Source organism: Lynx rufus, unplaced genomic scaffold (assembly GCF_022079265.1).
Source record: "Lynx rufus isolate CCGP_SWC_20201006 ecotype Redwood Valley unplaced genomic scaffold, mLynRuf1.p SCAF_8, whole genome shotgun sequence".
In the NCBI taxonomy this organism is placed as follows: Eukaryota; Metazoa; Chordata; class Mammalia; order Carnivora; family Felidae; genus Lynx; species Lynx rufus.
The window spans coordinates 344427-372092 of record NW_025814896.1 but is presented as its reverse complement, the minus strand read 5'-3'; the positions used below and the strand labels follow the sequence as shown (position 1 = coordinate 372092).

General features: G+C 50.9%; 2 protein-coding genes across 2 annotated transcripts in view; one reads left to right on the top strand and one right to left on the bottom strand.

The window, feature by feature from the left end:
* Window positions 1–904: 904 nt before the first annotated feature.
* On the bottom strand, window positions 905–7058 carry SAMD10 (sterile alpha motif domain containing 10). Its single transcript, XM_047067840.1, has 5 exons — window positions 5411–7058; window positions 3277–3458; window positions 3028–3199; window positions 2506–2646; window positions 905–2302 (listed from the first exon to the last, which is right to left on the bottom strand). The coding sequence occupies exons 1-5, from the start codon at window positions 5772–5774 to the stop codon at window positions 2280–2282; spliced, it is 882 nt and encodes a 293-aa protein (XP_046923796.1). The 5' UTR covers window positions 5775–7058; the 3' UTR covers window positions 905–2279.
* Window positions 7059–7252: 194 nt separating this feature from the next.
* PRPF6 (pre-mRNA processing factor 6) overlaps window positions 7253–27666 on the top strand; it is a 47486-nt gene continuing 27072 nt past the window's right edge. The window contains exons 1-9 of the mRNA XM_047067837.1: window positions 7253–7429; window positions 9598–9766; window positions 10858–10976; window positions 14949–15027; window positions 15959–16135; window positions 16367–16522; window positions 25066–25160; window positions 25620–25776; window positions 26620–26782. Coding sequence (XP_046923793.1) covers window positions 7359–7429; window positions 9598–9766; window positions 10858–10976; window positions 14949–15027; window positions 15959–16135; window positions 16367–16522; window positions 25066–25160; window positions 25620–25776; window positions 26620–26782 — 1186 coding nt within the window. The 5' untranslated portion in view covers window positions 7253–7358. The remainder of the gene's footprint in view (window positions 7430–9597; window positions 9767–10857; window positions 10977–14948; window positions 15028–15958; window positions 16136–16366; window positions 16523–25065; window positions 25161–25619; window positions 25777–26619; window positions 26783–27666) is intronic.

Sequence of the window (27666 nt, the reverse complement as noted above, 5' to 3'; positions counted from 1 at the left end):
GCTATAGAATGTCTGGATGTCGGGACATTGTGTGTCCTGTGCCCCCTGTGTTTATGTTAGGGGGTCACTGGATATCATGGTGTATTGTGGATCTGGAAACCAGCATCATTGTGTCTCTGTGTCTCCAGACTCCCGTGGTCAGTTTCTGCCTCTGCATTACCATGTGTCTGGTTGCTGTGTGGGCACATGTGTCAGGGTGTTGTTGTGACCCATGTGTTTCCTACGTTAGGGCATTACCCTGTGTCAGGGGCTTAATGGGGGCCCTCCAAAGATTGCCATGTCAAATCCCTGGAACCCACGAATGGGGCCTTATTTGGAGAAAAGGTCTTTGCAGATCTTAAGTTAAGGGTCTTGAGGTGAGAAGATCATCTGGGATTATCCAGGTGGCCCTTAAATCCAGCAACAAGTTTCCTTGTAAGAGGAAGATATGACACAGAAGGTGATTTGACCAGGACGGGCTGAGATGGGAGTGATGTGCCCAGGGATCCCCGCAGCAGCCGCGAGAAGCTGGGAGAGGTGAGGAAGGGTTCTATCCTGTGCTCCGGGAGGGACTGTGGTCCTGCTGGTTTTCAGACTGGTAGCCTGCATTGCTGTGATGAAATCAGTTTCCGTTGTGTTAAGCCTCCCAGCTGTCATTCGTTATGGAGGCCCCAGGAAAGTAACTCACCTGTGTCCATGCATCTGGCTGCAGTCCACAGGGCTGAGCCCAGGATTCCCCACCCGGCCCTGGGGTAAACAGGTGTGCTGTCAAGATGCGACACCACTGCCCCCTAGTGGCCCTGTGGAGGCACCTGAACTGGGCACCGGGCACCGCCTCCTCCCACAGCCAGGGGCCCTCCATCCAGGACTCTTCCCACTCTCAAACACCCAGTTGGCCTGAGCCAAACACCACACTGGGGCAGTTGAGAACCAGGTTTATTTCTGGTCTTTGTCAGAATATAAAAAAGCGCAAAACAAAGAAGACAAGACAAGCATGGCAGGGTGGGGGGCAAGACAAAGGAGGGAGAAGACTGCGGCAGTGATAGGAAGGGCCCCCTGGAGAAGACAACGTTGTGATGGCACAAGGCAGGCTGTGGCAATCAGGGTGGCCAGAAAGGACGAGGGGGCTTCCTACTGGGGCCCGCGGGATAGGGGGCACCAGGCCAGTTATCCAAATCCCACTCGGGACCTGCAACAAGCCACTTCCCATCTGGAGGCCGGCTTGGGGCACAGAGAGGAGGCTGGAGGCTCAGCCTCAATCCCTGAGATTTTCAGGGCTCCCTAGGGGAGTGGGCAGGCAGAGGAACAAGAAGGTGGGGGCTACCAGGACTGCCCTCACTGTCCCTCTGCTGGGCAGCACCAGTCCCAAACCTTGGGCCCTCTGGCTCACAGAGTGGTTTCTCAGGTGCTGGCTGGGTCTCTGGTGGGCAGGGGTCGGGGGCACAGCCCTCAGGACAGTCTCTTGTGTGGATTCAGATTTTCTTGGGAGAGGAGCAGTGAGAATACATGCCCACAACTGTCCCTCAGAGGCAGCCTCCGCAACCGTGGGAGGAGGGGGGACACCCAAACCCTAGGCCAGGAGACAGCTGGGTCTGATCCCCGTCATAGGGTGCTCATAGTGCTGGGTTAGGTCTTGGGCGCCTGAGCAACCCCCAGACCTCTCTTGCCACAGTTCCCGGGAACAGATGGGGGCGTGGCGAGGGTTTCAGAAATCACGAGGGCACGCGCTTGGCATGGTGTGCCTGGGGATGCGGCTGCTGCTGATTATCTGGGTGGGGCAGGGGAGGGCACTCGCCAGAGGGAGCTTCCACAGCTTATCCCGCCTGTCCTCTAGATGCTGGGTGAGGGTGCAGAACTGGACAAATGGGCAGACAGACAGACCTCTTGCCCTGGGGGAGGGCAGGATGCCCAAAGGAAGCGTGATTCAGCAGGCAACAGGGGCACAGACATCAGTGTGGGTGAAGGGAATATAAATAAACGGACTCCCCGGGAGTCTAGGGGGATAACCAGACCCTGCTCTGGCTCCAAGTAGCTGCCCCACACGCTGCCAGCAGCACCAGAGGGTGCATTTGGGCTCAGGTCCTGCAAGGAAGGGCCACACCCAAGCAGCCCGCACCTGCTCAACGGCCCAGAATGCACAGCCAGAGATGGCAATCCTGGTCCCACCCGTCCATCGGGCTGGGCTCAGCCCCTGGGGCCTCCTGCAGGGTCCGAGAGGGGCTGTGTGCCAGCTATGCATCATCCTTGCCACAGGCTCCGGTCACAGTGCTGGGGTCTGGGGTTCAAGCCTCAGGCAGCAGCTAGGACATGTTTCCAAAGGAGGCTACGGGGTGGGTAGGGGTGAGGAGGGGTGGAGATCTCTGGCATCTTCCGCTCTGCCAGGCACAGGATGGCCCTTACCAGCGTCCTACAGCCGCCCCCCCGAGGTCAACTCACCCACCCTCCTCTTGGCCCCATGGCCCAGCCTCTCCCCCTGCCCCCCCCCTCCCCCAAGACTCTCAGGCCCCCCTGGCTCCTCCCACTGACCTTGGCTCAGCAGCTGCAGGCTCCGCCCCTCCTCGCGCACCTGCAGGCGCAGCACCTGCTGCAGCACCTCCTGCCGCTGCGCCTCCTGTGCCAGCCCCATCCGCTGCAGTTTCTCCCCATTCAGCCTCAGCAGCGCCCGGCCTGGGAGAGAGGGGAGGAGGGGTCAAGCCAAGGTCAACACGCAAGGAGCATTGAGAGCCGAGGCAGAAGTGGGGGGGAGAAGAGGGGGACATAGACTTAAAGAGAAAGAGAGGCAGAGACAGAGAAATACGGAGAGGAAAGAGGGGGATAGGCAGAGGAAAGGCAAGGACGGACAGAGCCGGGGCAGAGAAAAGCCAGAAAAAGATAGAAATGCACTGGGGAGGCAATGGCAGATTCTGCAAAGAGACAAACCTAGAAGGAGAGGTTGACTAGAAGGAAACAGAAGACAGGAAGAAATGATAGCAAAAGAAACTGAGGCAGGCTGAGGGGGGCTCTCCAGGGGATCCTTACGCCCCTCACACCCCGAGCAACCGAGGGTACCTGTGATGGCGTGCTGGGAGAAGGCCTCCACGTAGACGAGGTAGTTGTGGGGACAGTGTTTCTTGAGCCACTTGCAGACGTCCTGCTGACTCCACAGAACCACAGGCCTCGTCAGGCCACCCAGTGAGGGACTCGTGTGGTACAGACCATAGTGGTCGGAGTATAGCCGGCCCTGCAGGGGAGATGGGTGGCAGGTGGAGTGAGGTGATGGGGAGGGCAGGGGCTGAGGTGGGTATGCTGGGTGGGTACCTGGGGGGCCTCTGTGCCAGGCTGCTGCAGGAGCTTGACTGGCCGGCCGCCAGCGGCCCTCTGGCTACGGGAGTCGTGCCACGTGAGGCTGGTGCCTGGCGTCCGAGGCAGGTGACAAGGGATGCTCTCAGTGGACACTGTGTGATCCAGGAGGGTTCGGCAGAAGCTGAAGTGTGCCGTGGCTGTAGAGCACGGGTGCCTGGTCAGAGTGGTCAGGGACAGGGCCAGAGGACCCTCTCTCTGCAAACCAGCTCCCTGCCCAACCCATCTTCCCTCCCAACACAGAGAGCCGCCTTCCCAGTTAGAGGTTCCCAACCCCCCAAAGGCAGAAAGGAAGTACACAAGAGCTGTCTTGAGCACCCACCCAGCCCACGGATGACGACCTAGAAACACCTTTCCTTTTCTGAGTGCACAGTTCATACTCTGGGGGACAGGACTGTGCTTAGATTAGAGAGGAAATGTGCCCACCAGGGAGCCTCAGACTTACAGCCTGGCGAGGGGCTATCCTGAGTCAGGCCTGATCTTACCCTTGCCTTGGGCTGACACGTGCTGAGCCAGAGCGGGGCACAAAGACAGGACCTGCTTGTGAGGGAGCACTGGCCCCTACGTCCTGGGAGAGCCTGCATGGTGGGAACCCCCTGAGTATGCTGCCTGCCCCTCACCAGTGAGGGCACCCCGTCTCCGCAGCCATACCTAGCATCTGAGACTTGGCTCCTGCCCTGTTGTGCTCTGCTCATCTGCTGACCCACCAACAAGAGGCCTGAATGAACTCCGGGTCAGCCAACAACCAGGACGGCTCTCCTCCACCTGCCGCAGAGCCCTTGGCCCAGGACAGCTCCTGGGGGTAGTGGGCTTCCAGAGGGCATGGGCTGCTCAGCACAGTTGTGCAGGGTCCAGCCGTATGCTCAGAGGGCCCAGTGACACCTTGCGCCCTCTATTCCCCACACAGACTTCATTTTACTCTTGAGGTTTCAGTTTCTCTCTCATTTCTGGGCTTGTTGCTGACATAGGTCATGGGAGGGCAGACACCCCGATGAGCTCCTCCCAACACCTTGCACAGGTCTGGGCACAAAGGAGGTGCCCAGAAATACCGTGGATTAATGGGTGGGTGGACAAAGGATCTGTGTGGTATCCACACGTCAACAGAACCCTAGGGAGAGATAGGGCCCAGGTGTGCCCTCATCTTTACAGGCCCCAACTCAGCAGGCAGAATCAGGTTCTTGGCCAGGGCGCTTGCCCCACTGGCTCTCAGCAGTAGAATGAGAGACCCTGCCTCCCATGGACACAACCTCGCAGCCACAACTGAGGGCAGGGTTTGGCGATGTGCCCAAGAGGTCTCGGTATCGGGGAAAACCCATTACTTCCCCTCCTTCTACCCCCTAAGATTCCTCCGACTTAACGTCCCCCCTTCATTCTTACAACGTTCTGGAATTGGATGACACCAGGTGACTCTAAAATTGAGGTCCAGGTGTGGTGTGGCTGCCCCGTTGTGGCTTCTAGTATCGTGGAAAAAGATTAATAAATCTTTCAGGACACAGGTGCCTGTGCCGCTCGGCCTCGCGTCTCGGGGCCTCGCGAGCGGAGCCGTGCAGGGCCGGGGCCCCAGAGCTAAGCTCTGGGCGAACCAGTCGGACGCCACCGAGCGCGCTGCACCTGTCAGGGTACAGCCGGGCCCCGCCCATTTCCTGCCCAGCACCAGGAGGGATCTCCATCTTTCCGTCCGTCTGCCCGTCGTTCCGTCCCTCCCTCTTAGCCCCAACGTCAGAATTCCAGCATAAAATGGGGCGGGGGCGCCCAAGCCCGACTGTGGCCTCGGCTCCCTCTCGGCCCCACTGCAAGAGCTGGGGAAGGAAGGGGAGCTCGCGCGAGGGAAAAGGTGACCGCAGGATGGTGCGAGCCTGAGGACAGGAGCCCCAGCCCATAACCTCCTTCCAGCCAAGGGTGCGCCGATCCCCGAGGCCTGAGGCTACCCGCCCCGCCGCCCCAGCTCAGGACAAAGACACCGGAGACCCCGTTCGGCCAGGACGCGCCCCCCAGTCCGCGCCAAGCCGCCACTTGGAGTCCGCCAGTTCCCGCCCCCGTTCCTCTCGGTCCTCGAGCCCCCAACCTGCGATATCCCCGAAGCCCTGCTCACCGTCCACATCCCGGCGCTCCCCGAAGCCGGCGCGCACAGCCCCGGCGCGGCCTCGCGGGGGGCTCAGCTTGGTCCTTAGCTCCGTGAACATGGGGCCCAAGGATCCCGGGCCCGTGCACACGCCCCTCGCCGGGCGCAAGGCGGCCCGTGTGGCCGGCGGGGAACGCGCGCCGCTGCCCCGCCCCAGCCGGCCCCGCGCCCGAGCCGGTCCCCGCGCCCGGCGAGTCTGCGCGGCGAGGCACCTGCCTCTGAGCCCTGAGTGCTGGGCGCGCTCCGGGAGCTCCGAGGTGTGTCGGCGGCGCGCAGGTCTGCGTATGCAAAGGGTGTCTGCCAGGGTAAGGGACGACCTTACGCACCTGGGCATGGCTTCAAGGAACAGTGATTCTGTGCACCTATACGGGATCCAGACGTCTGAAGGGGCTTCTGAGGCAGGGAAATAAAGATGCGATCTTTCGCGCGGGGAAGGAAGGGGTGGGAGGGGAGTATCCTACCTGCTCCTGGGATCTTCTGTCCACCGGAGCCCAGGTCAAAGGCCAGACCGATGCCTTGCAACCACTTCCCTTCATTCTCCTACCTCAGATTACCGACTCACTCCTTTATTTACGCATTCTCCACACCTATCCAGAGATCTCTCCTCAAATGGGCACTCGCTCCCCTAGACCCTCTCTTAACCCCCACCACAATGTGAACTCCAGGAAGACAGCCAGGGTCTCTCCCCTTCCCTCTGTAGCCCCAGAATCTGACTCAGTGCTCAGGATGTGGCACCAAAAGGGGGTTGGCTGGGAATGGGGAGGAGAGAGAAGCTCCAAGGAGGCTGCAGCAGGCAGGAGGGATGTGTTTGTTCCAGGACCCCGCTGAGAAGTGCTAGGGTGGGCTGGGGGCTGCCCTGTCCAGAGGCTACCCACTGAGTTTCGCTTGCTCTGCCAAGTCTGAGCACTCTCCCCAGGTGTATGTGGGCTGCTGGAGGATGTCCCACAGAATGAGCAAAGGTACACGCGGAGATACAGAAACGTATGCAGAGTCGTCATGTACGTCCACCTGACACACGAGCACAGGTGATCTGACTGGTACCCGTGTCCACCAACACACGCAAGTAGAGATCTGCACCCAATTCATCCACATGCCGTGGCCACGCATGCCCACATACCGAATTGTTCCCAACATATCTACTGCCTTTACTTATTTTCGCCAATTGGCCCTGTAGGGGCTGCGCTTCTGCCCTCACTGCCATGTTCAAGGTGTGGTGGGGGTGGGAGTGGAGCCTGTACAGGGACTGGTGCCTGAACTGGAGCCCGGGGAACCTGAGCGCTGAGAGCTAGAACAGCAGCCTGCACCCTGCGGCACGAGCAGACAGGTGTGCCCACGATCAGGACACAGACACCGCACACAAGCTGTCCACAACTAGTCAGGTGCAGCCCCGCTCAGATGTGTTAAGGCCTGCCCCAGGGCCAGGACGATTCTGAAGGGAAAGGTGAATGGCTAGGCCTGATTATGAGCGGTCCCCGGCGGTCAGGCGGACTCGGGGAGGGGACCCATGGGTCCCGCTCATGCAGGCAGGTCTCCTCGGAAATGCGTCGAAAGCACGCAGTAAGTAAAGATGCCCCAGGCTGAGTTTTGAGGTCCTGCAGGTTTTTTTCCAGGATGATGTCGCTCCAGGAGGTCTCCAGCTGGGCGGTTCGCACGCCTCCCCACTATCAGGCGCCCCGCGCGTGCGCCTGCCACATCCCCGCCCCATCGCCGGTGCCGGAAGTCGGTTTTCAGGAACTTCCGCCCGAGGAATGCGGAGTGGGCGGGGCTTCGTGCGGCCGGCGACCTTTGCTTCCGGGGCGCGGGTGACGCAGGGCCCGGGAGTTCTTCCTGCTGAGGAGCCTGGGACGTCTGTGGTCTTTTGCCTGCGGTCGCGGCCTCCGTCCCCTCTTCCTCTCCGGCGGTGGTCGTCACCGGCGCCATGAACAAGAAGAAGAAGCCGTTCTTGGGCATGCCCGCTCCTCTCGGCTATGTGCCGGGGCTGGGCCGGGGGTAAGGCTGGGGGCGAGCCGCGGCGCTTGAGGGGAGGGAGCCGGCGGCGCGGGCCCCGGGGCCCGGCGAGCAGAGCGGGCCGCGCGCGCTTGGGGAAGAGGGGCTGGGGGCCGGCCCGGGCCCGGACAAGACCGTCCTCACTACCCGACGCTTCTCCTCGGGAATCAGTCGGATTTGGGGAGCTTGGCGACGGGGAAGATTTCTCGAGAGGGATGACAGATTAGGATCTGTGGCCACACTGTTTGCAAGACGTCCCTGGGCTTGGTTTAATCCATGTAGAAGAATGATAGCTTTGGGGTGGACCAGAGCTGAGTACCACTTCTGCTTGCTCCCTAGACGACGCGAGGCTTGGGCTTTGACCATGCGTTGGTGGTGAGCCCGTGTTTGGATCTGTAAGATGATCTGTGAGCAGGTCTGCAGTGAGGACTACGGGAATCTTTGACGGGTCGTAGGAACACCGCGGCTACTCTCCCCAGGCCAGGCAGACCCCACACCCTTGTCGAAAGCATAAGTGATCCTTTCCCGGCCAGATTCCTCTGTGTGGCGGCTCCCAGTGCCCCCTTCTTTCTCCGTGGTGTTGGTCGTCATACACTGGGTGTTGGAACTCTCAGCTCAGGCAGGCAGGGCATCTGTGAGGCTTGTGACTGGGTCTCCCGCGCCTGTCACACGGATTACTGTCACAAGAGGTTGAATAAATGAGCAGTCATCATCATTCTATTTGTTTGGTTATTCATTTGTTTAGGGAAGCTATCAGGTTGCCCTGTGGGGGGTTAAGGTTGGAGTGGGGAACACACAAGTCTCACTGGCATCATCTTCAGAAGACCTCCTACCAGGAGAGGTGAGGTCTTTGCATTACTAAATATATAAAGAGGAACAGATTCGTTTTTTAAGCCTTTTTTCCCTAAAGTTTATTTGTTTTGAGAGAGACAGAGACAGAGAGAGAGCGCGCATGTACATGAGGGGAAGGGCAGAAGGAGAGGGAGGGAGAGAGTCCCAAGCAGTCTCCACGCTGTCAGTGAGGCATTGGATGTGGGGCTTGATTGAACTCACAGACTGTGATCAGCAGTCAACGCAGGGATGCCTGGGGGGCTCAGTCAGTTGAGTGTCCGACTTCGGCTCAGGTCATGATCTCACGGTTCGTGGGTTTGAGCCCCATGTTGGGTTCTGTGCTGACAGCCCAGAGCCTGGAGCCTGCTTCGGATTCTGTGTCTCCCTCTCTCTCTGCCCCTTCCCTGCTCACACTCTGTCTCTCTCTCTCAAATATAAATAAACATTAAAAAAAAGAGTCGATGCTTAACCCCCTGAGCCATGCAGGTGCCCCTAAAAAGGAACAGATTTGGAACTCTTGGGTCCCAGCAGTCAGGGAATGCTCTATCGAGTGGTAGCATTTGAGCCCCATTTGGTAGAAGATTGGGATTTAGGGATGTAGAAATGTGTGTGACTGACACTGTGTGTTGGGTGGTGAAGAAAAAAGGCCTGGTGTGGAGGAAGCTGAGGGACTCTCAAGGGGTCTGTTGGGTGGAAGGTGCAGGGGTGGAGGGGCCAGAGTTCCTGTAGGAGAGACAGAGCCGTCAGAGCGCCATGGTCAGACTGCGCTGAAACGAGAAGAAGGCTAGAGGCAGGGGTAGCGAAGTTGGTTCCCGGCTGTGATGGGAGTCAAGGTTGGGGAGGAGGGGTTTCAGAGGTAGACTCAGTAGAACTTGGTACCGATGGGATGGAGAAGAAGGCACGGAGGTGAGGCCGGTGGTCTGGTGCCCGCCTGGTACTTGGAAACACCCCGGGGCGGCTGCAGGATAAGCACAGAAAAGGAATTCTGGTTGGGTCACATTGGGGTTGAGGGCCTCCTTGGATGTGTGGGGGACGCGATCAGCAGGTTATTGGAAATGGGAGGCGGGAACCTGGGCAGAGGGAGGTCTGATGCTCTGGTGAGTCTCTCAAGGAGAATGTGGGGCCTTGGTAACCTCCTCAGGGTAGGTCGGAAGCTTTCTGTCCTGAAGAGAACAGACTAGTAACATTGGCGAGCACAGCGTGCTTGGTTCCTTACTGCCTGGCGCTTTGGTGCCTTCCCAGACATGCGAGAAAAAGAGGGGTTATTAAGCGGGGACTGTGGAGGGAGAACAAAGGAACAAGTTCGCCTGGATAAATGGGTGTCTTGGGGTCTCCTGCAGTGCCACTGGCTTCACCACCCGGTCAGACATTGGGCCCGCCCGGGACGCAAATGATCCTGTGGATGACCGCCACGCGCCCCCAGGCAAGAGGACCGTCGGGGACCAGATGAAGAAAAGCCAAGCTGCGGATGATGACGATGAGGATCTGAATGACACCAACTACGATGAGGTGACTTGTGGCGCGCTCCCAGCCAGTCCCCAGAAGGGCCGACCAGCTTCTTGACCCCGTGTGCCCTTGGCATCTCTGGTGACGGGCTCAGAGAGGCCAGTACAGCTAGCGCCTCTGCTGTGCCCAGGGTACCTTCAGCAGAGGGCAGGAAGGGAGCAGGACAGACAAAGATACGTGCACTGTTGTCTCTTCAGAAGACATGTACTAGCCCTGGGGTTTTGTCTTGGCTTGTTTTTAATAATGAAAATTCCAGGTGGAATTGGCGATGATTCTCTATCTTGTTTCAGTGCATACTCTCTTAGTTAGTTAGTATTTGGCCAGTTGAGGTTTTCTTCATGTGTGTTCTAACAGGTGGCATTTTTACTCAGGAAAAGATTTTAAAAATTTCAATTCTGAGATGATTTAAAAAAAGTTTTTTTTTTAACGTTTATTCATTTTTGTGAGAGAGAGAGAGAGAGAGAGAGAGAGCGAGCAGGGGAGGGGCAGAGAGAGAGGGAGACACAGAATCCGAAGCAGGCTCCAGCCTCTGAGCTGTCAGCACAGAGCCCGACGTGGGGTTCGAACCCACAGACCGCGAGATCATGACCTGAGCTGAAGTTGGACGCTCAACCGACTGAGCCACCCAGGCGCCCCAATTCTGAAATGATTTTAAACTTCCAGGGAACTTGCAAAAATCGCGTGGAAAATGCCTTCACTAGCTTCTCCTCATCTCGTGACCTTAGTACAGTTATTGAAACCAGGAAACTGACATTGACACAACACTGTTGGCTGTGTACCTAACCCGTGGGCCTCATTTGCGTTCCATCCGTTTCCCCCTGGTGCCTTGTTTCTGGTGCACCCAGTCCAGGACCCTGCACTGCACTGGCTGTGTCTCTTGGTCCCTTCCCCTCTGGGTAGCTCCTTTATCTTTTGTGCCCATGATACTTGTGAGCAGTACAGATGACTGACTTTATTTTCCCTCAGTTTGGGATTGTCGGATTGAGAAAAATTGTTTCACAAACGTTTTACAGCTAGAGGTGTTCTCTGTTTCTGCTTGTGGGGATTGTGTTGGGGGTAAAGCTGACCCTCTAAGTATGTTGTTGTGTCCTTAGTTTAATGGTTATGCTGGGAGCCTCTTCTCCAGTGGGCCCTACGAAAAAGATGACGAGGAAGCGGATGCTATTTATGCCGCTCTGGATAAAAGGATGGATGAGAGAAGAAAAGAAAGGAGGTAATGTAAATTTCTGCCCTTTACACTGTATTTACCCAACTCTCTTTCTCCTTCCTTTTTTCTTTCTCTTGCTTTTAATTCTATTTATTTATTTTAATAGTTTATTTATTTTGAGAGATAAAGAGAATGTGCATGCGTGAATGGGGAGAATGACAGAGAGAGGGGGGAGGGAGAATCCCTGGCAGGCTCTGAACTGTCAAGAGCAGAGCCCAGTGCAGGGCTCGGGCCCATGAACCGTGAGATTATGACCTGAGCCAAAGTTGGACGCTCCACCAACTGAGCCTCCCAGGTGCTGCATTAAGATTGTATTGTATTTATTTTTTGACGTTTGTTTATTTTTGAGAGAGAGAGAGAGTGCAAGTGGAGGAAGGGCAGAGAGGGAGACACAGAATCCAAAGCAGGCTCCAGGCTCCCTGCTGTCAGCACAGCTGGAGCCCACAAACTGTGAGATCATGACCTGAGCTGAAGTTGGATGCTTAACTGACTGAGCCACCCAGGCACTAATCTCTGTACCCGTGGGGTTTGAACTCACACCCAAAATCAGGAGTCATATGCTCACTGATTGAGCCAGTCAGGTGCCCCTGTATTTACCTAACTTTAAAAGAGATACTTGCTTTGACTTACTTCAGATGTGGAGAAAAGTTGCAAGATGCACGTGTCTGCTCAGCTCTGAGGCCACCTGGATCTTAATTTATGGCAGCCACACTTGGATAAGTGCCAGGCTGTTGGAGCGTAGTCTTAGGGCTGGGGACTGGAGTGGAGAGCTTAAGAACTCTATTGTTTTCCAGAAATCTACAGAATTTGAGGGATTGTTTTGATCACACGTCAGGATTACTGTCTTTGAGAGGGGTGTAGTGATGTTAGTTGATGTTTATTGAGTGATTTGGAAGTTAGCTGAAGATGACAGATGAATATGTAAGTCCTTGTAGGCAGGGGCTGTGGCTTGAGAATCTTGGTCCACACGACAGCGCTGGGACTGCGTTGGGACTGTGGGGAGTCAGGCTGGGCTGGTGGGGATGGGTGACGGTGAGCCTGGAGGGAGCAGGTGCACTCTGTCCTTGGGGGCCTGTTCAAGAGAAGATGTGGTTTCTCTGTGGGTTCTCAGGTGGGTGTCTTGCCCTGAACTTGGGTTTAGCAAATCTGTTGGTTGATGTTACTTCAGTCTCCATTTGATATGGCAGCTTTCTGAATTCCCCGACCCTGTTTCTGGGGAAATTAAAACCGAACACATAATCTTTTAAACCATAATAAGTTACATTGTTTTGTAAGTTTTTTATGATTTGTAAAACAAATTTTAAAAATGAAACAAGTTACAAATAAGAAAGCTGTAATTTTTTTTTACTACTGAAAGAATGTGTTTTCGTTATAGAATATTGGGACAGTGAGACCAAGTATAGATAAAAGGGTTATATTTGGTCATAAGTCCAGAAAGTGATAGTTAACATTGCTTCTTACACATGCAATTTAGTAACTTCCCATAATGTGTGTAGAGTTTTTATTTTGGAAGGGCGAAATACAGTTGTTCAGGGCTTTTTGTAACGCTTGTTATTTGTTATTACATAGATGTGCGTTATTTTGTATACATCTAGTAATTAAGTATATGTGGTTTTGCATATTAAAGAAGGTTGAATTTCAGTCTTCTAGAATTCACTTCAAAAACTGGGGGACATGGATACGTGTAGAAAGTCATCTCATCAAGTGGTTTTGGAAAAATGCTTGACTTTTAAAACTTCTGTTAGGAGTACTTTTTACGATACAAACCAGTGGGACAGTGCAGCCGACCATGCCCTCGTGTAGTCTCAGCCCTGGCTACACAGCTTGTACATTTGCTTCTCCCACATCCGCTGGTGGTCTTTGCTGGGTCGTGTCAGGGTCAGTTTATCCTCTGCACTGGTGCAGCACCTTTATTGCCCCCAGCAGCATGAACCCCAAAGCTTTATTCCAATGACTACCTGACAGCCAGTCCATATCCGTATTTTCTTAAGAAAAAAGTTTTTTAATGTTTATTCATTTACTTATTATTTTTAACATTTATTCATTTTTGAGAGTCAGAGGGAGAGCATGAGCAGGGGAGGGGGGGGAGAGAGAGAGAGAGAGAGAGAGAGAGAATCTGAAGCAGGCTGCAGGCTCTGAGCTGTTTGTTAGCACAGAGCCTGATGCGGGGCTCAAACCCACAAATTGCGAGACCATTACCTGAGCTAAAGTCAGATGCTCAACCGACTGAGCCACCCAGGCGCCCCAACGTTTATTTATTTTTGATAGAGACAGAGTGTGAGCAGGGGAGGGGCAGAGAGAGGGAGAGACACAGAATCCGAAGCAGGCTCCAAGCTCCAAGCTGTCGGCAAGCACAGAGCCTGACACGGGGCTCAAACTCAACAACCGTGAGATCTTGAGCTGAGCTGAAGTCGGACGCTTAACTAACTGAGCCACCCAGGCACCCGCATATTTTTCTGCTGGTCTCCAGAACATAGTAGAACCGCTCTTTTCCAAACCAAGATACAATCAAAACCACTCCTCATTTCCTGTCTCTTAAGTCTGTCCCCTTACCCTGCCTTTTTAAAGTTTTTGTGCCATTGGCTTTTTGAAGAGATCAGTTGTTTGGTGGCAGGGCATGAGTTATGGAGTGGCTGCCCATCTCCTCGGGTGTCCTTAACCTGCTCACAGTATTCCCTGTGGAGTGGGAATTGGATCCTGAGGCTGCATTAAAATCAGGTAAAACGAGTTTGACCAGAAAAGCTGATAGGGGCAGCTTCTCCCCTATGTGTGTTGCTTTTCATTAGGAGCCATGAGGACTAACTGTCTCCAGCTTATGGGGAGGTGCTGGTCTTTTCCAAGCGTGTCATTTGTCATAACACATTCCCGTGCCTGGTGTTTTCCTCTTTACCTTATGAAGAAAACGTAAATCTCAATGTTAGGAAGTATTAGTTACGTGGGTCACATTAACTCTTGTTTAACTTGGTTGATGCTTTGTTACAGTAACCCATAAATTTCTTCTCAGTGCCTAGACCTGGTCCTAAACCACCAGAACCCGGTAGCTCTCTGTCCCTGAAGGCCAGTTGCACGGATTGATGAGACAGCCCATTAGTTCTGGCACTTGGAGCAGAAAGCTGTCTTTAGAGGTGCACTGACTGCTTGGAAGGGAGGGAAGCAGTGACAGGCTGAGAGTCAGGTGAGCAACTAGGACAGTGGTTCAGTTTTCACAGGATGGATCTACCTTTGGGATTTGGTAGAATTTTAAAGGTGTAAATGCACTCATATTCAAATGCAAGTATTTTTATCAGGGTAAGATAACCTGCCCCCTGCCCCTTTTTTTTAAGTTTATTTATTTTGAGAGAGAGAGCGGGGAGAGAGCATGTGCACTTGAGCTCATGGGGGAGGGACAGTGAGAGAGAGAGAGAGAGAGAGAGAGAGAGAGAATCCTAAGCAGGCTTTGTGCTGTCAATGCAAAACCTGATTGGGGATGGATCTCATGAACCACACATAGGATCATGACCTGAGCTGAAATCAAGAGTTGGATGCTTAACTGAATCATCCAGGCACCCCCAGCTTACTTTTATTTTAGTGAATTTCTGCCTGTTTTCATTTGGTAAATAATTGGGTCAATATAATTATGGATGTATCCATTGATACTTTAAAGTATATTTGATTTAGCTGCTGAGTGTGTGGAATTATTCTTTTGGTGACTTAATGAAGAATAATAAAATGATTTCGTTTCAGAATTGACGTCCAGTATTTCTCTTTTTTTGAGAGAGAGTGTGCATGTGCGAACGTGGGGGAAGGGGCAGAGGGAGAGGGAGAGAGAGAATCTTAATCAGACTCCATACCCAGCACAGAGCCTTATGCAGGCCTCAATCTCATGATCCTGGGATCATGACCGGAGCTGAAATCAAGAGTAGGATGCTTAACCAACTGAGCCACCCAGGTGCCCTGACATCGAGTATTTCTAATGGATGCACACATTTTACTTCCTAGGGAGCAAAGAGAGAAAGAAGAAATCGAGAAGTACCGAATGGAACGGCCCAAAATCCAACAACAATTCTCAGATCTGAAAGTAAGTGGATGGGTGACACGCACTTTCTCATGGATCTAAGTTACCCAGCAGAGAATGGGGTAGGATTGATGAGACTTTACTAACTTTGCTCTTTTTTAATTTTTTATGTTTTTAAATATTTACTTATTTATTTATTTATTTATTTTTTTCAACGTTTATTTATTTTTGGGACAGAGAGAGACAGAGCATGAACGGGGGAGGGGCAGAGAGAGAGGGAGACACAGAATCGGAAACAGGCTCCAGGCTCTGAGCCATCAGCCCAGAGCCCGACGCGGGGCTCGAACCCACGGACCGCGAGATCGTGACCTGGCTGAAGTCGGACGCTTAACCGACTGCGCCACCCAGGCGCCCCTACTTATTTATTTTGAAAGAGTGCGAGTGAGCATGAGCAGGCGAGGGGGAGAGAGAGGGGGAGAGAAAATCCTAAGCAGGCTCTGTGCTCAGTGAGGAGTCCGACATGGGGCTCCATCCCACAACCATGGGATCGTGACCTGAGCCAAAATCGAGAGTTGAATGCTCAACTGACTGAGCCACCCAGGTGCCCCAGCTTGCTCTTTATTAAATTCATGTGATAGCAGAAGGTTCCTGCTTTAGTGTTTAATTTTATGTATATGTGTGCAAAGAAAAAGTTCTTTCTCCCTCTGCTGAAAAAAATGGGACTCGTGAGCTTATTTTCTTAGTAACTTTAATTCTGTTTGTGCATAAGGTTCTCCACACAGTCCTCTGGGCTTTGACAGAACAATTTACATTTGAGTGAAATAGAGTAGATCCAAGACATTGAATTTTTTGAGTGAAGTAGATAATTTCTGCATCAAAATTGTTTCTAAACCATGATGATTTGGGGACCAGGGGTCAGGGAGAACATAGTTTTTCATGTGCACATGAAAGTCTACCAGAGAATTCATGTTTTTGGGGGGTCGAATGTTTCCAGAGGAAGTTGGCAGAAGTCACAGAAGAAGAGTGGCTGAGCATTCCCGAGGTTGGTGATGCCAGAAACAAACGCCAGCGGAACCCGCGCTATGAGAAGCTGACTCCCGTTCCCGACAGTTTCTTCGCCAAACATTTACAGACTGGAGAGAACCATACTTCAGTGGATCCTCGACAAACTGTGAGCATCTGAAAAGAAGGCGACTAGGTCTTTAGCCTCATTAGAGAGATCAGTAGTGGGAGCCATGGGTGGTGTTAGAGTAAGTGCTTCTGTGGTTCAGAAGCTGAACTCTGGCTGAGTCTGTATAGCTGCATGTATATCAGGCTACCCTGGAAAGATTTCAGAGTGATGGGATTCTTGTGCATGAAAATGCAACGCAGTGTTTTTTGTCCTCTCCCCCTCCTCCCCCAGCAATTTGGAGGTCTTAACACACCCTATCCAGGTGGACTGAACACCCCATACCCAGGTGGAATGACACCTGGATTGATGACACCTGGCACAGGTGAGCTGGACATGAGGAAGATCGGCCAAGCGAGGAATACTTTGATGGACATGAGGCTGAGCCAGGTGAGTCTGTGTTGCGTGGCGTCTTCCTACGATGTAGAAATTGCTTTCTGATGATCAAACTAACATATGTTAGTGAAAAGTGCATATTTTGAAGTGCTTTGTCACAGGATATGCAGACCTGTGACGAAGTAGTGTCCTGGCAGGACCCTGCGTCCAGGCGGCCTGTGCATCTGCCTACAGGGCATGCACAGGTGTGGTGCAGTCAGCGCCAGCGGCAGAGGCCGAGCCGCGCGGCGCTCCTGTTCCCTCTCGGGGAGCTGAGGGTGGTCACAGGTGACAGAGGGCTGCCTGACAGACCGAATGAAGGCGCTCATGTCAAGCTGCGCGCTCTCTGTCAGTGCGGCTCGGTCCTTCCACCTTTATGCAGAAATTAAGTGCGGGTGTATATCCGCAGTGGAATATCACTCAGCCATACTAAAGAGGGAGAGCTGGTCATTTACAGCAACGTGGGTAGGCTCAGGAGATACTAGTCAGACAGAAAAAGACAAATACCAGATGATCTCATTTATATGTGGAATTGAAAAAACAACCAACAAAAAATAGACTCCTCAATACAGAGAACAAACTGGTGGTTGCCAGAGGGAGGAGGGGGGGTAGGTGAAATAGATAAATGGGGCTTAAGAGGTACAAACCTCCTATTGTAAAACAGTCACCATGATGAAAAGTACAGCGTAGGGAATCGTCAGTAAAGTCGAGGTAGCGTTGTACGGTGGGTGACTGCATCGTGGTGAGCCCCGGGTGACGTATGGAGTTGTCGAATCAGCATTATACACCTGTTATACTTCGTATGGTAATTCTACTTCAATCAAAAAAGTTAAACGTGCATATTTTCTGCCTGCGCTTGAGTAAATTTGTCAGTGCTCTAGAAAACCCAGGTGAGGTGCAAAAACCTTTCTAATTATGACATGCACATCGGAAACCATGAAGGGAAATATTTCCAATTTGATTACGTACCAACGATAAACTTTTGCATGATAGAAAGCACTGTAAATTCACAAGAATGCACAATGTGGGAAGAAGAATCCTCACGTGCTCGACTGCCTGTGTTGCATGTATGACCTTCCACGGTGTAGCCTCACACGGATGCACCTGCACATTCTTAGGAGGCGTCCGGGCCCACACCCTCACACCACCAGTGGATGACGTGGGCTGTGCAGCGGGAGCTACTTGTGACTAGAAGTGGCAAAACAGTGTAGTGAACATCTCAACCGTGACTGATGCAGCGAGAAACTTTCAGGTTTTCAGGGAACTTTTACTGTACTTGAGCTTTTTCTGGTGAGCAAGTATTTTATAATACAAATCAGCTTACAAATCTAAAAAATTACACGTTTTTATGTTCCTGGATGTGTACCTACTCTATACTTCATAAGTTGGGAAGTAGTTCACTGTTAATGGGTATCGTGATTGAATCTCTGAGGGACTTTGTGGGGTTTCATCATTATTATTTTTTTGCTGTTACAAACCACGCTTTGGTGAGCTTGTTTGTGTATCTTTAAAATGGACTTGCGGGTTTTTTCCACCTAAGCGCTGAGCCGTCTCTCCGGCACACGGCGCTTGAGAGCCCACGGCAGAGGCAGAGCTTTTGCGACCAGAGGCTTGCTGCGCTGGCTGGGGGCGGGGCACGCATTGCCTCTGTGGTCACTGTCACCGACCGACCGGAGAGGCAAACCCCCTGCGGCCAGCCAGCGTCCGTCTCGCTCCCATTCCTGTTGGTGGCGTGGCTGCGTCTTCTCCCGCGTGTCTCCTGTCCCAGCAGTGCCGTCAGTGCTGCTTCCGGCACCTGCTTTGTCCATCTCCCTCTTGTCTCGACACTGCTCTGACGTCAATCATCATTCCTGTTGTGTGCGTCTTCAGGAGTTGTTTCTCTTCTAGGGTTTTTTGTGGAATACAGAATAATTTCTTAAAAATCCTTTATGGTAACTTTTTTGTGGTAAAATATATGTGATAAAATTTACCATTTTAATGATTTTTCTGAATGTTTATTTTTGAAGGAGAGAGAGACAGAGTGAACAGGGGAGGGGCAGAGAGAGAGGGAGGCACAGAATCCGAAGCAGGCTCCAGGCTCTGAGCCGTCAGCACAGAGCCCGAGGTGGGACTCGAACCCACAAACTGTGAGATCACGACCTGAGCCGAAGTTGGACGCTTCACCGACGGAGCCCCCCAGGCGCCCCCGTACTTAAGTGTACAGACAGTGGTGTTGAGTGCGTTCATGTTGTTACGTGACTGTCACTGCCGGCCGACTCCAGAACTTCTTCATCTTCCCAAACTGAAGCTCTGTCCGCATCGATGCTGATTTCCCAGTTTCCACCTCCAGCCCCTCTTAACTTCTTTTCTTTCTGTCTCTACGAATTTGACTTGACTCTTGCACGTACCCTCACGTGAGTGGATTCGCACGGCATCTGTCCTCTTGTGACTGGCTTCATTTCCATTAGAGTGATGTTCTCAAGGCTCATCCCGACTGTGGCGTGTGTCGGTACCTCTTTTCTTTTTCAAGCGGAAAAACACTCCATCGTGTGTATGTATAGATCCCATTTTGTCTGTTCTTCCGACAGACGCTTGGGTTGCTTCCACCTTTCGGTCATTGTGACTCGTGCTGCTGCGGACACGGGTGTGCGGGTAGCCGTTTGAGTCCCTGCTTCCGAGTTCCTTTGGGTGTAAACCCAGAAGTGGGTTGGTGGATCATGTGGTGACTCTCTGTTTACTTCTTTGAGCAGCTCTGCCTAAGGGTTGCAGTTTCTCCCTATCCTGGACATTTGTTATTTTCGGATATCCTGGTAACAGCCGTCGTAACAGGTGTGAAGTACTGTCTTGTCGCTGTGGTTTTCATTTGTGTTTCCCTGATGAGTGTTGAGTGTCTTTCCATGTGGAGAAATGTCTTTTCATGTCTTTTCCTTGGAGCAAAGTCCACTCAAGTCCTTTACCCATTTTTTTGGTGTTACGGTTTTATTGACACAAATACAGCGTGCACATAAGCTGTCTGTTCATCTTGTTTGCTGCACAGCCTGGCTTGAGATTGGTGAGTCTCGTGGCCGGCGGGGCTGCGCTTTCCACAGCGGTTTTGTGGTTCCTGGAGGGACCCCGTGAGCGGTCTCTGCATAGTAAGATCTGTTGCACGTCAGCAACGCTTCAAGCTCCTTGACATCGTGGACGAGGAACTTCCGGAAGCCACTGGGGAGCGTGTGCTTTGTTTTCTTGTTGCTCCCGTAACCGGTGCTGGCCGTCAGGATCTGGCCCTTGAACCTTCTGTGCACTCTATTTTCCGTGCCTCTGGGTTTCTGCCAGTTGAGTTTAATTTGACACATGGGTCTGACTGGTGCTGGAGGAACTTGGTTCCCTTTCTGACGGTGCTGTGCTTCACCTGAGGTCTGAAGGCGGCCACGATGCCGGGGAGTGACAGCACCGAGGACGAGCTGCCCGTTTTTTTTCAAGAGCAGTTTTAGATTCACACCAGAGTTGCGAGAAAAAGACAGATTTCCCATATGCCCTCTGCCCCCACACGTGCGTAGCCTCTTCTATTGCCAGCATTCCCATCTGAGTGGGCCAGTCTTTAAAATTAATGAACCTACATTTACAAATCATCATCCAAACCTGTAGTTGGTATTAGGGTTCACTCTTGGTGTTGTGCATTTTATGGATTCGGACAAACGTGTAATAACGTGTATCCACCATTGCATAGTTGACTCTTGAACAATGCAAGGGTTAGAGGCAGTGACTCCCTGCTCAATTGGAAATCCGTGTGTAACTTTTTACTCCCCAGAAACTTAACTGCTAAAGCCTATTGTTGACTGGAAGCCTTACTGATCACTAACTGTTGATTAACGCCTATTTTCTACATTGTATGTATCATGAACTGTATCCTCACAATAAAGGAGCTCAAGAAAAAACATTATTTAGAAAGTCGTAAGAGAAAATACATTTACAGTATTATCCTGTATTGAAGAAAATCCATGTAGACCCATGTAATTCAGCCATGTTGTTCAAGGGTCAGTTACTTTATCACTAAAAAGAGGTTCACTGCCTTTTAAGAGATTTAAAAATTCCCCTGATAAGCTCTGCCAGCTCGTCCCTCCCTGCCTCTCCACCTCTAGCAATCACTGAACTTTTTACTGTCTTCATCGTTCTGCCTTTTCCAGAATGCCATATGATTGGAACCATTCAGTGCGTAGCTTTCTCAGATTGGCTTCTTTCAGTTAGTAACATGCATTTAAATTTCTTCCATGTCCTTTCTGTTGTTTTTTTTTAATTCACATTAGCTTAAAAACATTTTTTTGATGTTTTGTTTATTTTTGGGAGTGAGAGTACAAGCGGGGGAGGGGCAGAGGGAGGGGGACAGAAGATCTGAAGGGGGCTCTACGCTGACAGCAGCAAGCTTGATGTGGGGCTTGACTCATGTGAGGTCATGACCTGAGCCAGTGTCGGGCATCGCACCAACTGAGCCACCAAGCCACCCAGGCACCCCTCACGTTAGCTTTAATTGTAATAAGATTTGGCATCTTTTTGCATGCTTAGTGGCTATTTCTTTTTAAAAAATGCTTTTAATTGCAGTGTAGCTGACACACAATGTTACATTAATTTCAAGTGTGCTTCTTTATGTCCTTTCACGGCTTCACAGCTCATTTCTTTCTGTCACTGAGCACTGCTCGTTTTCTGGATCTATTTTCTGGATCTATTTTATCCATCATCTACTGAAGGACATCTTGATTGCGTCTGAGTTTTGGCAGTTTTTTTTGTTTTGTTTTGTTTTGTTTTAATTTTTTTTTAACGTTTATTTTTGAGACAGGGAGAGACACAGCATGAACAGGGGAGGGTCAGAGAGAGGGAGACACAGAATCTGAAGCAGACTCCAGGCTCTGAGCTGTCAGCACAGAGCCCGACGCGGGGCTAGAACTCACGGACCGCGAGATCATGACCTGAGCTGAAGTCGGCCGCTTAACCGACTGAGCCCCCCAGGCGCCCCAGTTTTGGCAGTTTTGAATAAAGCTGCTGTAAACGTTCGGTGTGCAGTTTTGTGTGTGTGTACGTGTAATTTTTTAACTCTGGGTAAATACCAAAAAGTGTGACTATTGGATTATATGGTAAGAATATGTTTAGTTTTGTAAGAGACCAACGAACTGTCTCCCAAAGTGGCCGCACCGTTTGGCATGCCCGCCGGCAACGAATGAGAGCTCCCGCCGCCCCACACCCTCACCGGCGTGTGGTGTCAGTGTTCTGGAAATTGCTCGTTCTGAGAGGTGTGTAGCAGTATCTTGTTTTCATTTGCATTTTTCTCTGGTGACATATGATGTGGAGCATCTTTTCATATTTATGTTTGTCATCTGTATATCTTTGGTGAAGGGTCTGTTAGGGTCTTTGGCCCAGTTTTTAATTGGATTCTTTTCAGATTATTGAGTTTCAATTGTTCTTTCTATGTTTTGGATACACATCCTTTATCAGATTTGTCTTTTTGAGTATCTGTTCCCAGTCTACGGCTTGTTTTTTTATTCCCTTGACAATGCCTTTTTATTAAATTTATTTTTACAATTTACATCCAAGTTAGCATCTAGTGCAACAATGATTTCAGGAGTAGATTCCTTAGTGCCCCTGACCCATTTAGCCCATCCCCCCTCCCACACGCCCCCCCCAGTAACCCTCAGTTTGTTCTCCATATTTGTGAGTCTCTTCTGTTTTGTCCCCCTCCCTGTTTCTATATTATTTTTGTTTCCCTCCCTTATGTTCATCTGTTTTTTCTCTTAAAGTCCTCATGTGAGTGAAGTCATATGATTTTTGTCTTTCTCTGACTGATTTCGCTTAGCATAATACCCTCCAGTTCCATCCACGTAGTTGCGAATGGCAAGATTTCATTCTTTTTGATTGCCGAGTAATACTCCATTGCATATATACACCATGTCTTTATCCATTCATCCATTGATGGACATTTGGGCTCTTTCCATACTTGGGCTGTTGTCGATAGTGCTGCTATAAACATTAGGGTGCATTGTCCCTTCAAAATAGCACAGCTGTATCCCTTGGATAAATACCTAGTAGTGCAATTGCTGGGTCGTAGGGTAGTTCTGTTTTTTATTTTTTGAGGAACCGCCACACTGTTTTCCAGAGTGGCTGCACCAGCTTTCATTCCCACCAGCAGTGCAAGAGAGATCCCCTTTCTCCGCATCCTCGCCAACATCTGTTGTTACCTGAGTTGTTAATGTTAGTCATTCTGACAGGGGTGAGGTGGTATCTCATTGCGGTTTTGATTTGTATTTCCCTGATGATAAATGACATTGAGCATCTTCTCATGTGTCTGTTGGCCATCTGGATGTCTTCTTTGGAGAAGTGTCTGTTCATGTCTTTTGCCCATTTCTTCACTGGATTATTTGTGTTTTGGGTGTTGAGTTTGATAAGTTCTTTATAGATTTTGGATACTAACTCTTTATCTGATATGTCATTTGCAAATATCTTCTCCCATTCCTTCGGTTGCCGTTTAGTTTTGCTGATTGTTTCCTTCGCTGTGCAGAAGCTTTTCATTTTGATGAGGTCCCAGTAGTTCATTTTTGCTTTTGTTTCCCTTGCCTCCGGAGACGTGTTGAGTAAGAAGTTGCTGCAGCCAAGATCAAAGAGGCTTTTGCCTGCTTTCTCCTCGAGGATTCTGATGGCTTCATTTAGGTCTTTCATCCATTTAGAGTTTAGTTTTGTGTCTGGTGTAAGAAAGCGGTCCAGGTTCATTCTTCTGCATGTTGCTGTCCAGTTTTCCCAGCACCACTTGCTGAAGAGACTGTCTTTATTCCATGGGATATTCTTTCCTGCTTTGTCAAAGATCAGTTGGCCATACGCTTGTGGGTCCATTTCTGGGTTCTCTATTCTGTTCCGTTGATCTGAGTGTCTGTTTTTGTGCCAGACAATGCCTTTCACAGACAGAAATTTTTTAATATAAGGAAGTCTAATTTATCAGTTCTTTCATGGATGGTGCCTTTGGTGTTGTGTCTAAAAAGTCCTCCCCAAGCCCCAGATCATCTACATTTTCTCCTATGCTACCATGTAAGTGTTTTATAGTTTCGTGTTTTATATTTAGGTTTGTATTCCATTTTGAATTAATTTTTGTGAGGGGTATAGAGTCTGTGTCTAGATTCATTTCTTTGCATGTGGATGTCCAGTGGGTTTAGTGCCATTTGTTGAGGAGACTGTTCTTGCTCCGTTATGTTGCCTTTGCTCCTCTGTCAAAGATCAGTTGACTGTATTTCTGGGCTCTGTGCTCGCCCCCCACCCCCGCCCCAAAGTAAGCTCCACACCCGACATGTGGCTTGAACTCAACAGCCCTGAGATCAAGAGTTCCATGCTCTACGGGCTGAACTAGCCCCCTGGGCCCTGTTCTCTACCACTGATCCATTTGTCCATGTTTTCGACAGTACACGCTGTCTTGGTTACTGTGGCTTTGCAGTGAGTCTGAAAGTTGGGTAGTATCAGCCCTCTGGCCTCTTTCTTCTGCTTCAATATTGTGTCGGCCACTGCAGGCTTTTGTCTTTCTACATAAGCATTAGAATCAATGTGTTGATACCCATGGAATAACTGGTTGGGATTTTGATTGGGATTGCATTGACTCTATAGATCAAGGTGGGAAGAACTGACATCTTAATGATATTAAGTCTTTTTTTCAGGAACATGGAGAGTAGATGATACTTTTTTGTTTTGTTTTTTTAGAATTAAAAAAAATTATTTTTAGCATTTTTTTTTTTTTGAGAGAGAGAGAGGGCACAAGTGAGTGAGGGGCAGAGAGAAAGAGAAATAGAGAGAAAGAGAGAGAAGTGGGGCTCACCTGAAGCGAGGCTCGTGCTCACCCCAAGCAGGGCTCAAGCTCAGGAACCATGAGAGCCAAAGTCAGAAGCTTAATAGACTGAGCCACCCAGGCACCCGATACTTTGTTTTTAATTTCAGATTCCTTTTGTTCACTGCTGATATATGGGAAAGTGATTGACTTTTGTATGCAACCTTGTATCCTACACCCTTGCTATAATTGCTTATTAGGTCTGGGAATTTTTATGTTGATTCTTTGGATTTTCTACATACACAGTCATCTGCAAACAGAGCCTTATCTTTTCCATTCCAGTCTAGACCACTTTCCTCTTTCTCTTGTCTTGCTGAATTCACTTAGGACCCTCTGTCCACATTTCTTTTTTGTTGTTGTTGTTGTTACTGTTTATCATGGTGATTTTAAGGTTCACAGAGAGAATTGTATAATGAACTGCTATTTGCTAATTTAAAGAAAGTTATTGAAATAATCTTTTTACTTTATAATTTCTAGGTTTTACTCATTCATAGGTAGACCTTATGTTTAGCTAGGTTTTTTCCCTCTGGGGCTTTTATGATTTTTTTTTTTTATAACTCTGTTTTATATATATATGTGTGATCATCACAGACTGTTGTTTTGAGTTAGTGTTGTTTTTCTACCTTTATAGTGTCCGTATTCACTGGTGGTCAGGATTGTGGGAGGGGTCCTGGGGCTTCTGGGTACTTTGTTTTGGCGTCTTTGACTCCCCTCCAGTTCCTGTTTGACTTGTCCTGCCTTGCAGGTGTCTGACTCAGTGAGTGGGCAGACTGTGGTTGACCCCAAAGGCTATCTGACGGATTTAAACTCCATGATTCCGACCCACGGAGGGGACATCAAGTGAGTGCTCTGTGGAACTGGTGGGAAAGAGTGGGACTCAGGTTGCCTAGAGTGTTTCAGATTTTATTTGAAAAGTATGCAGCCAAAATAGGACGTGGACATTCTAAAAAACATGTGGTGAAATAGGTTGATTTTGATCTGTACGGTTAAGTATGTTGTGGATATGAAATATGTTACAAATAATATTCAAAATTGGGAGGCATGCTGAACTAGAAGGCACCTTGCTAACTGTGTCCCACACGAGGACCCTCAAGCTCAGCGCCTGCCTGGCGCCTGGAGAGGTCTTACAGCCTGTTTGCACGGGTGCTCCGCAGCCGTCTCAGAAGGGTGCTGGTCAGAGCTTTGAGCGGGTTTTGCCCCTTGGGACATCAGATTTGACTGGCGTCCCTGCACTGGCGTCTTCGTTCTGGGCCTGGGCATCCCCTCGGCCTGACCCTGTGTGCCTTCTGACCCTTGCAGTGACATCAAGAAGGCACGGCTGCTCCTCAAGTCTGTGCGGGAGACAAACCCTCACCACCCACCAGCCTGGATTGCATCCGCCCGCCTGGAAGAAGTCACCGGGAAGCTGCAAGTAGCACGAAACCTCATTATGAAGGGGACAGAGATGTGCCCCAAGGTAAGGCTCGGGTTAGGGTTTTCCTGGAAGGCTGCACGATGCCAGCCGCGGAGGGACCCTCGGTGTCTGTAGCACGCGGGGCGTCTGTGAGAGGTAGACTTGAGGTAGAATGAACCTGCCTGCCTCTTGGTGTCGAGACTCCACACAGCTGGACAGGGCCAGGGGGAGGAGGCAAAAAGTGTGAAAGGGCTTTCTCCTGCTTATTTTCACTTAGAGTTTAAGGCTCATCTACGGTTAGTTTAATGGCAGGATAACCTTAACCAGACAGCTAAATTGGTCAGCTTTTCCACCCCACCTAATATAAGAGGCATAAAGATTAATTCTCACTCTTAGGAGACTATTCCAGTACTTTTTTGAGAGGTGGGGAGACTAGACAAGCTTTAAAAAGTCCTTTGAGACCCTCTAACGCACCATACATTTATTGTGCAGATGGGGTGCCCTTGGCAGTGAAAGATACCCTCTCTGAACCCTTAACACAGGACATCAGGCATAAATTAGAACTTCCCAGGCAATCCCACAACCACATGCTGATACGTCTCCATTTCGTCTGTCGATTGACTCATCATCCCAAAGGGCAGACTGTTCGTCTCTCGTAGTGTTGTGTGTTTCCCCGACTTGGACACAGAGGTGCTGTAGCGACATTCCCAAGCGTTGGCATTACGGGGCCCCCGGTGCAGGCGTGTTTGAGACCAAGCTCACGGACTTAGGTTTGATTGTAAAACCTGGGGCCATGGGTCTGATGAGCCCAGCCCCTCCTGTTCCTGAGGCTTTCGGGGTCGCCTGCTGCTCTGCCTCAGCTTACTGCCTGCACGGACACTTCTGTTGTTTTGTTTTGCCTCACAGAGTGAAGATGTCTGGCTAGAAGCAGCCAGGCTGCAGCCTGGGGACACAGCCAAAGCTGTGGTGGCCCAAGCTGTCCGTCACCTCCCTCAGTCTGTCAGGATTTACATCAGAGCAGCGGAGCTGGAAACAGACATTCGCGCCAAGAAGCGGGTTCTTCGCAAAGGTGAGCCTCCCTGGGGCTGCCGTCACCAGCGGATGCATCTGGGGCTGTGACCCACGTGAGGCATGTGCCACCTTCTCCACTCCTGGTGCCCGTGTTCTCGCTCGGAGAGCAGACTCTTCACTGCTTTGCTCAGGCTTTTGGTGGAAACGGTTAGGGAATGGGTGATGTTTTCAGGCCTTTTTCTGGGCTGGGTTGCCTCTGCTCTTGGACCCTCTTGGATCGGGGGGTAGTTTCCACTCTGGATGAGGCACTCGGGTTTATATCCCACACCTGCCTTTTCCCGTTTGTGTGACCTCGAGCACGGTAAGCAGTCACGCTGTGGCCCAGGTTTTCCCATCTGTGAGAACAGTGCTCATTCGGAACTTGCTTCTTGGGGCTTGATGTGGTGGTGTCTGTGGGGGGCAAGCCGGGCCAGCCCAGGGCAGGCTTTGGGGTGCCTGTCTTCTCCACTGTCAGGAGCCTGACGCTGTGGCAGGTAGCGTGTCATGGTTTTAAGGCTGGACCAACTGGGTGGTCACAGCAGAGCTGTGTGTTAATGGGGTCCTTCCCGTCTCCTGAAACCCTTGCTGGGTCACGGGATAGCACCTGTCTTCTCGCCTGGTGCTTCAAGCAGGGTGGCATGTGCCATCGGCTCCTGTCACAGTGAATGGTTTGTATGGCGAGGAGGCTGTCCCCACCCAGGAGTCACTGCCCAGATGGAGCCTGTGTGGTGAACTGTCGTTGTTGCAGAGCTCGCGTTAAGAGCCGCGTTTCTCCCTGCACAGCCTGTGAAGTGGATGCTGCTTCTGGTCTCTGTTCCAGAGCAGATGCGCATGAGAGGGCTGGTCCGGAGTAAACCTGTGTCAGTGGCATAACTCTACTTGAATTGGTGGTGTGGGGAAAAC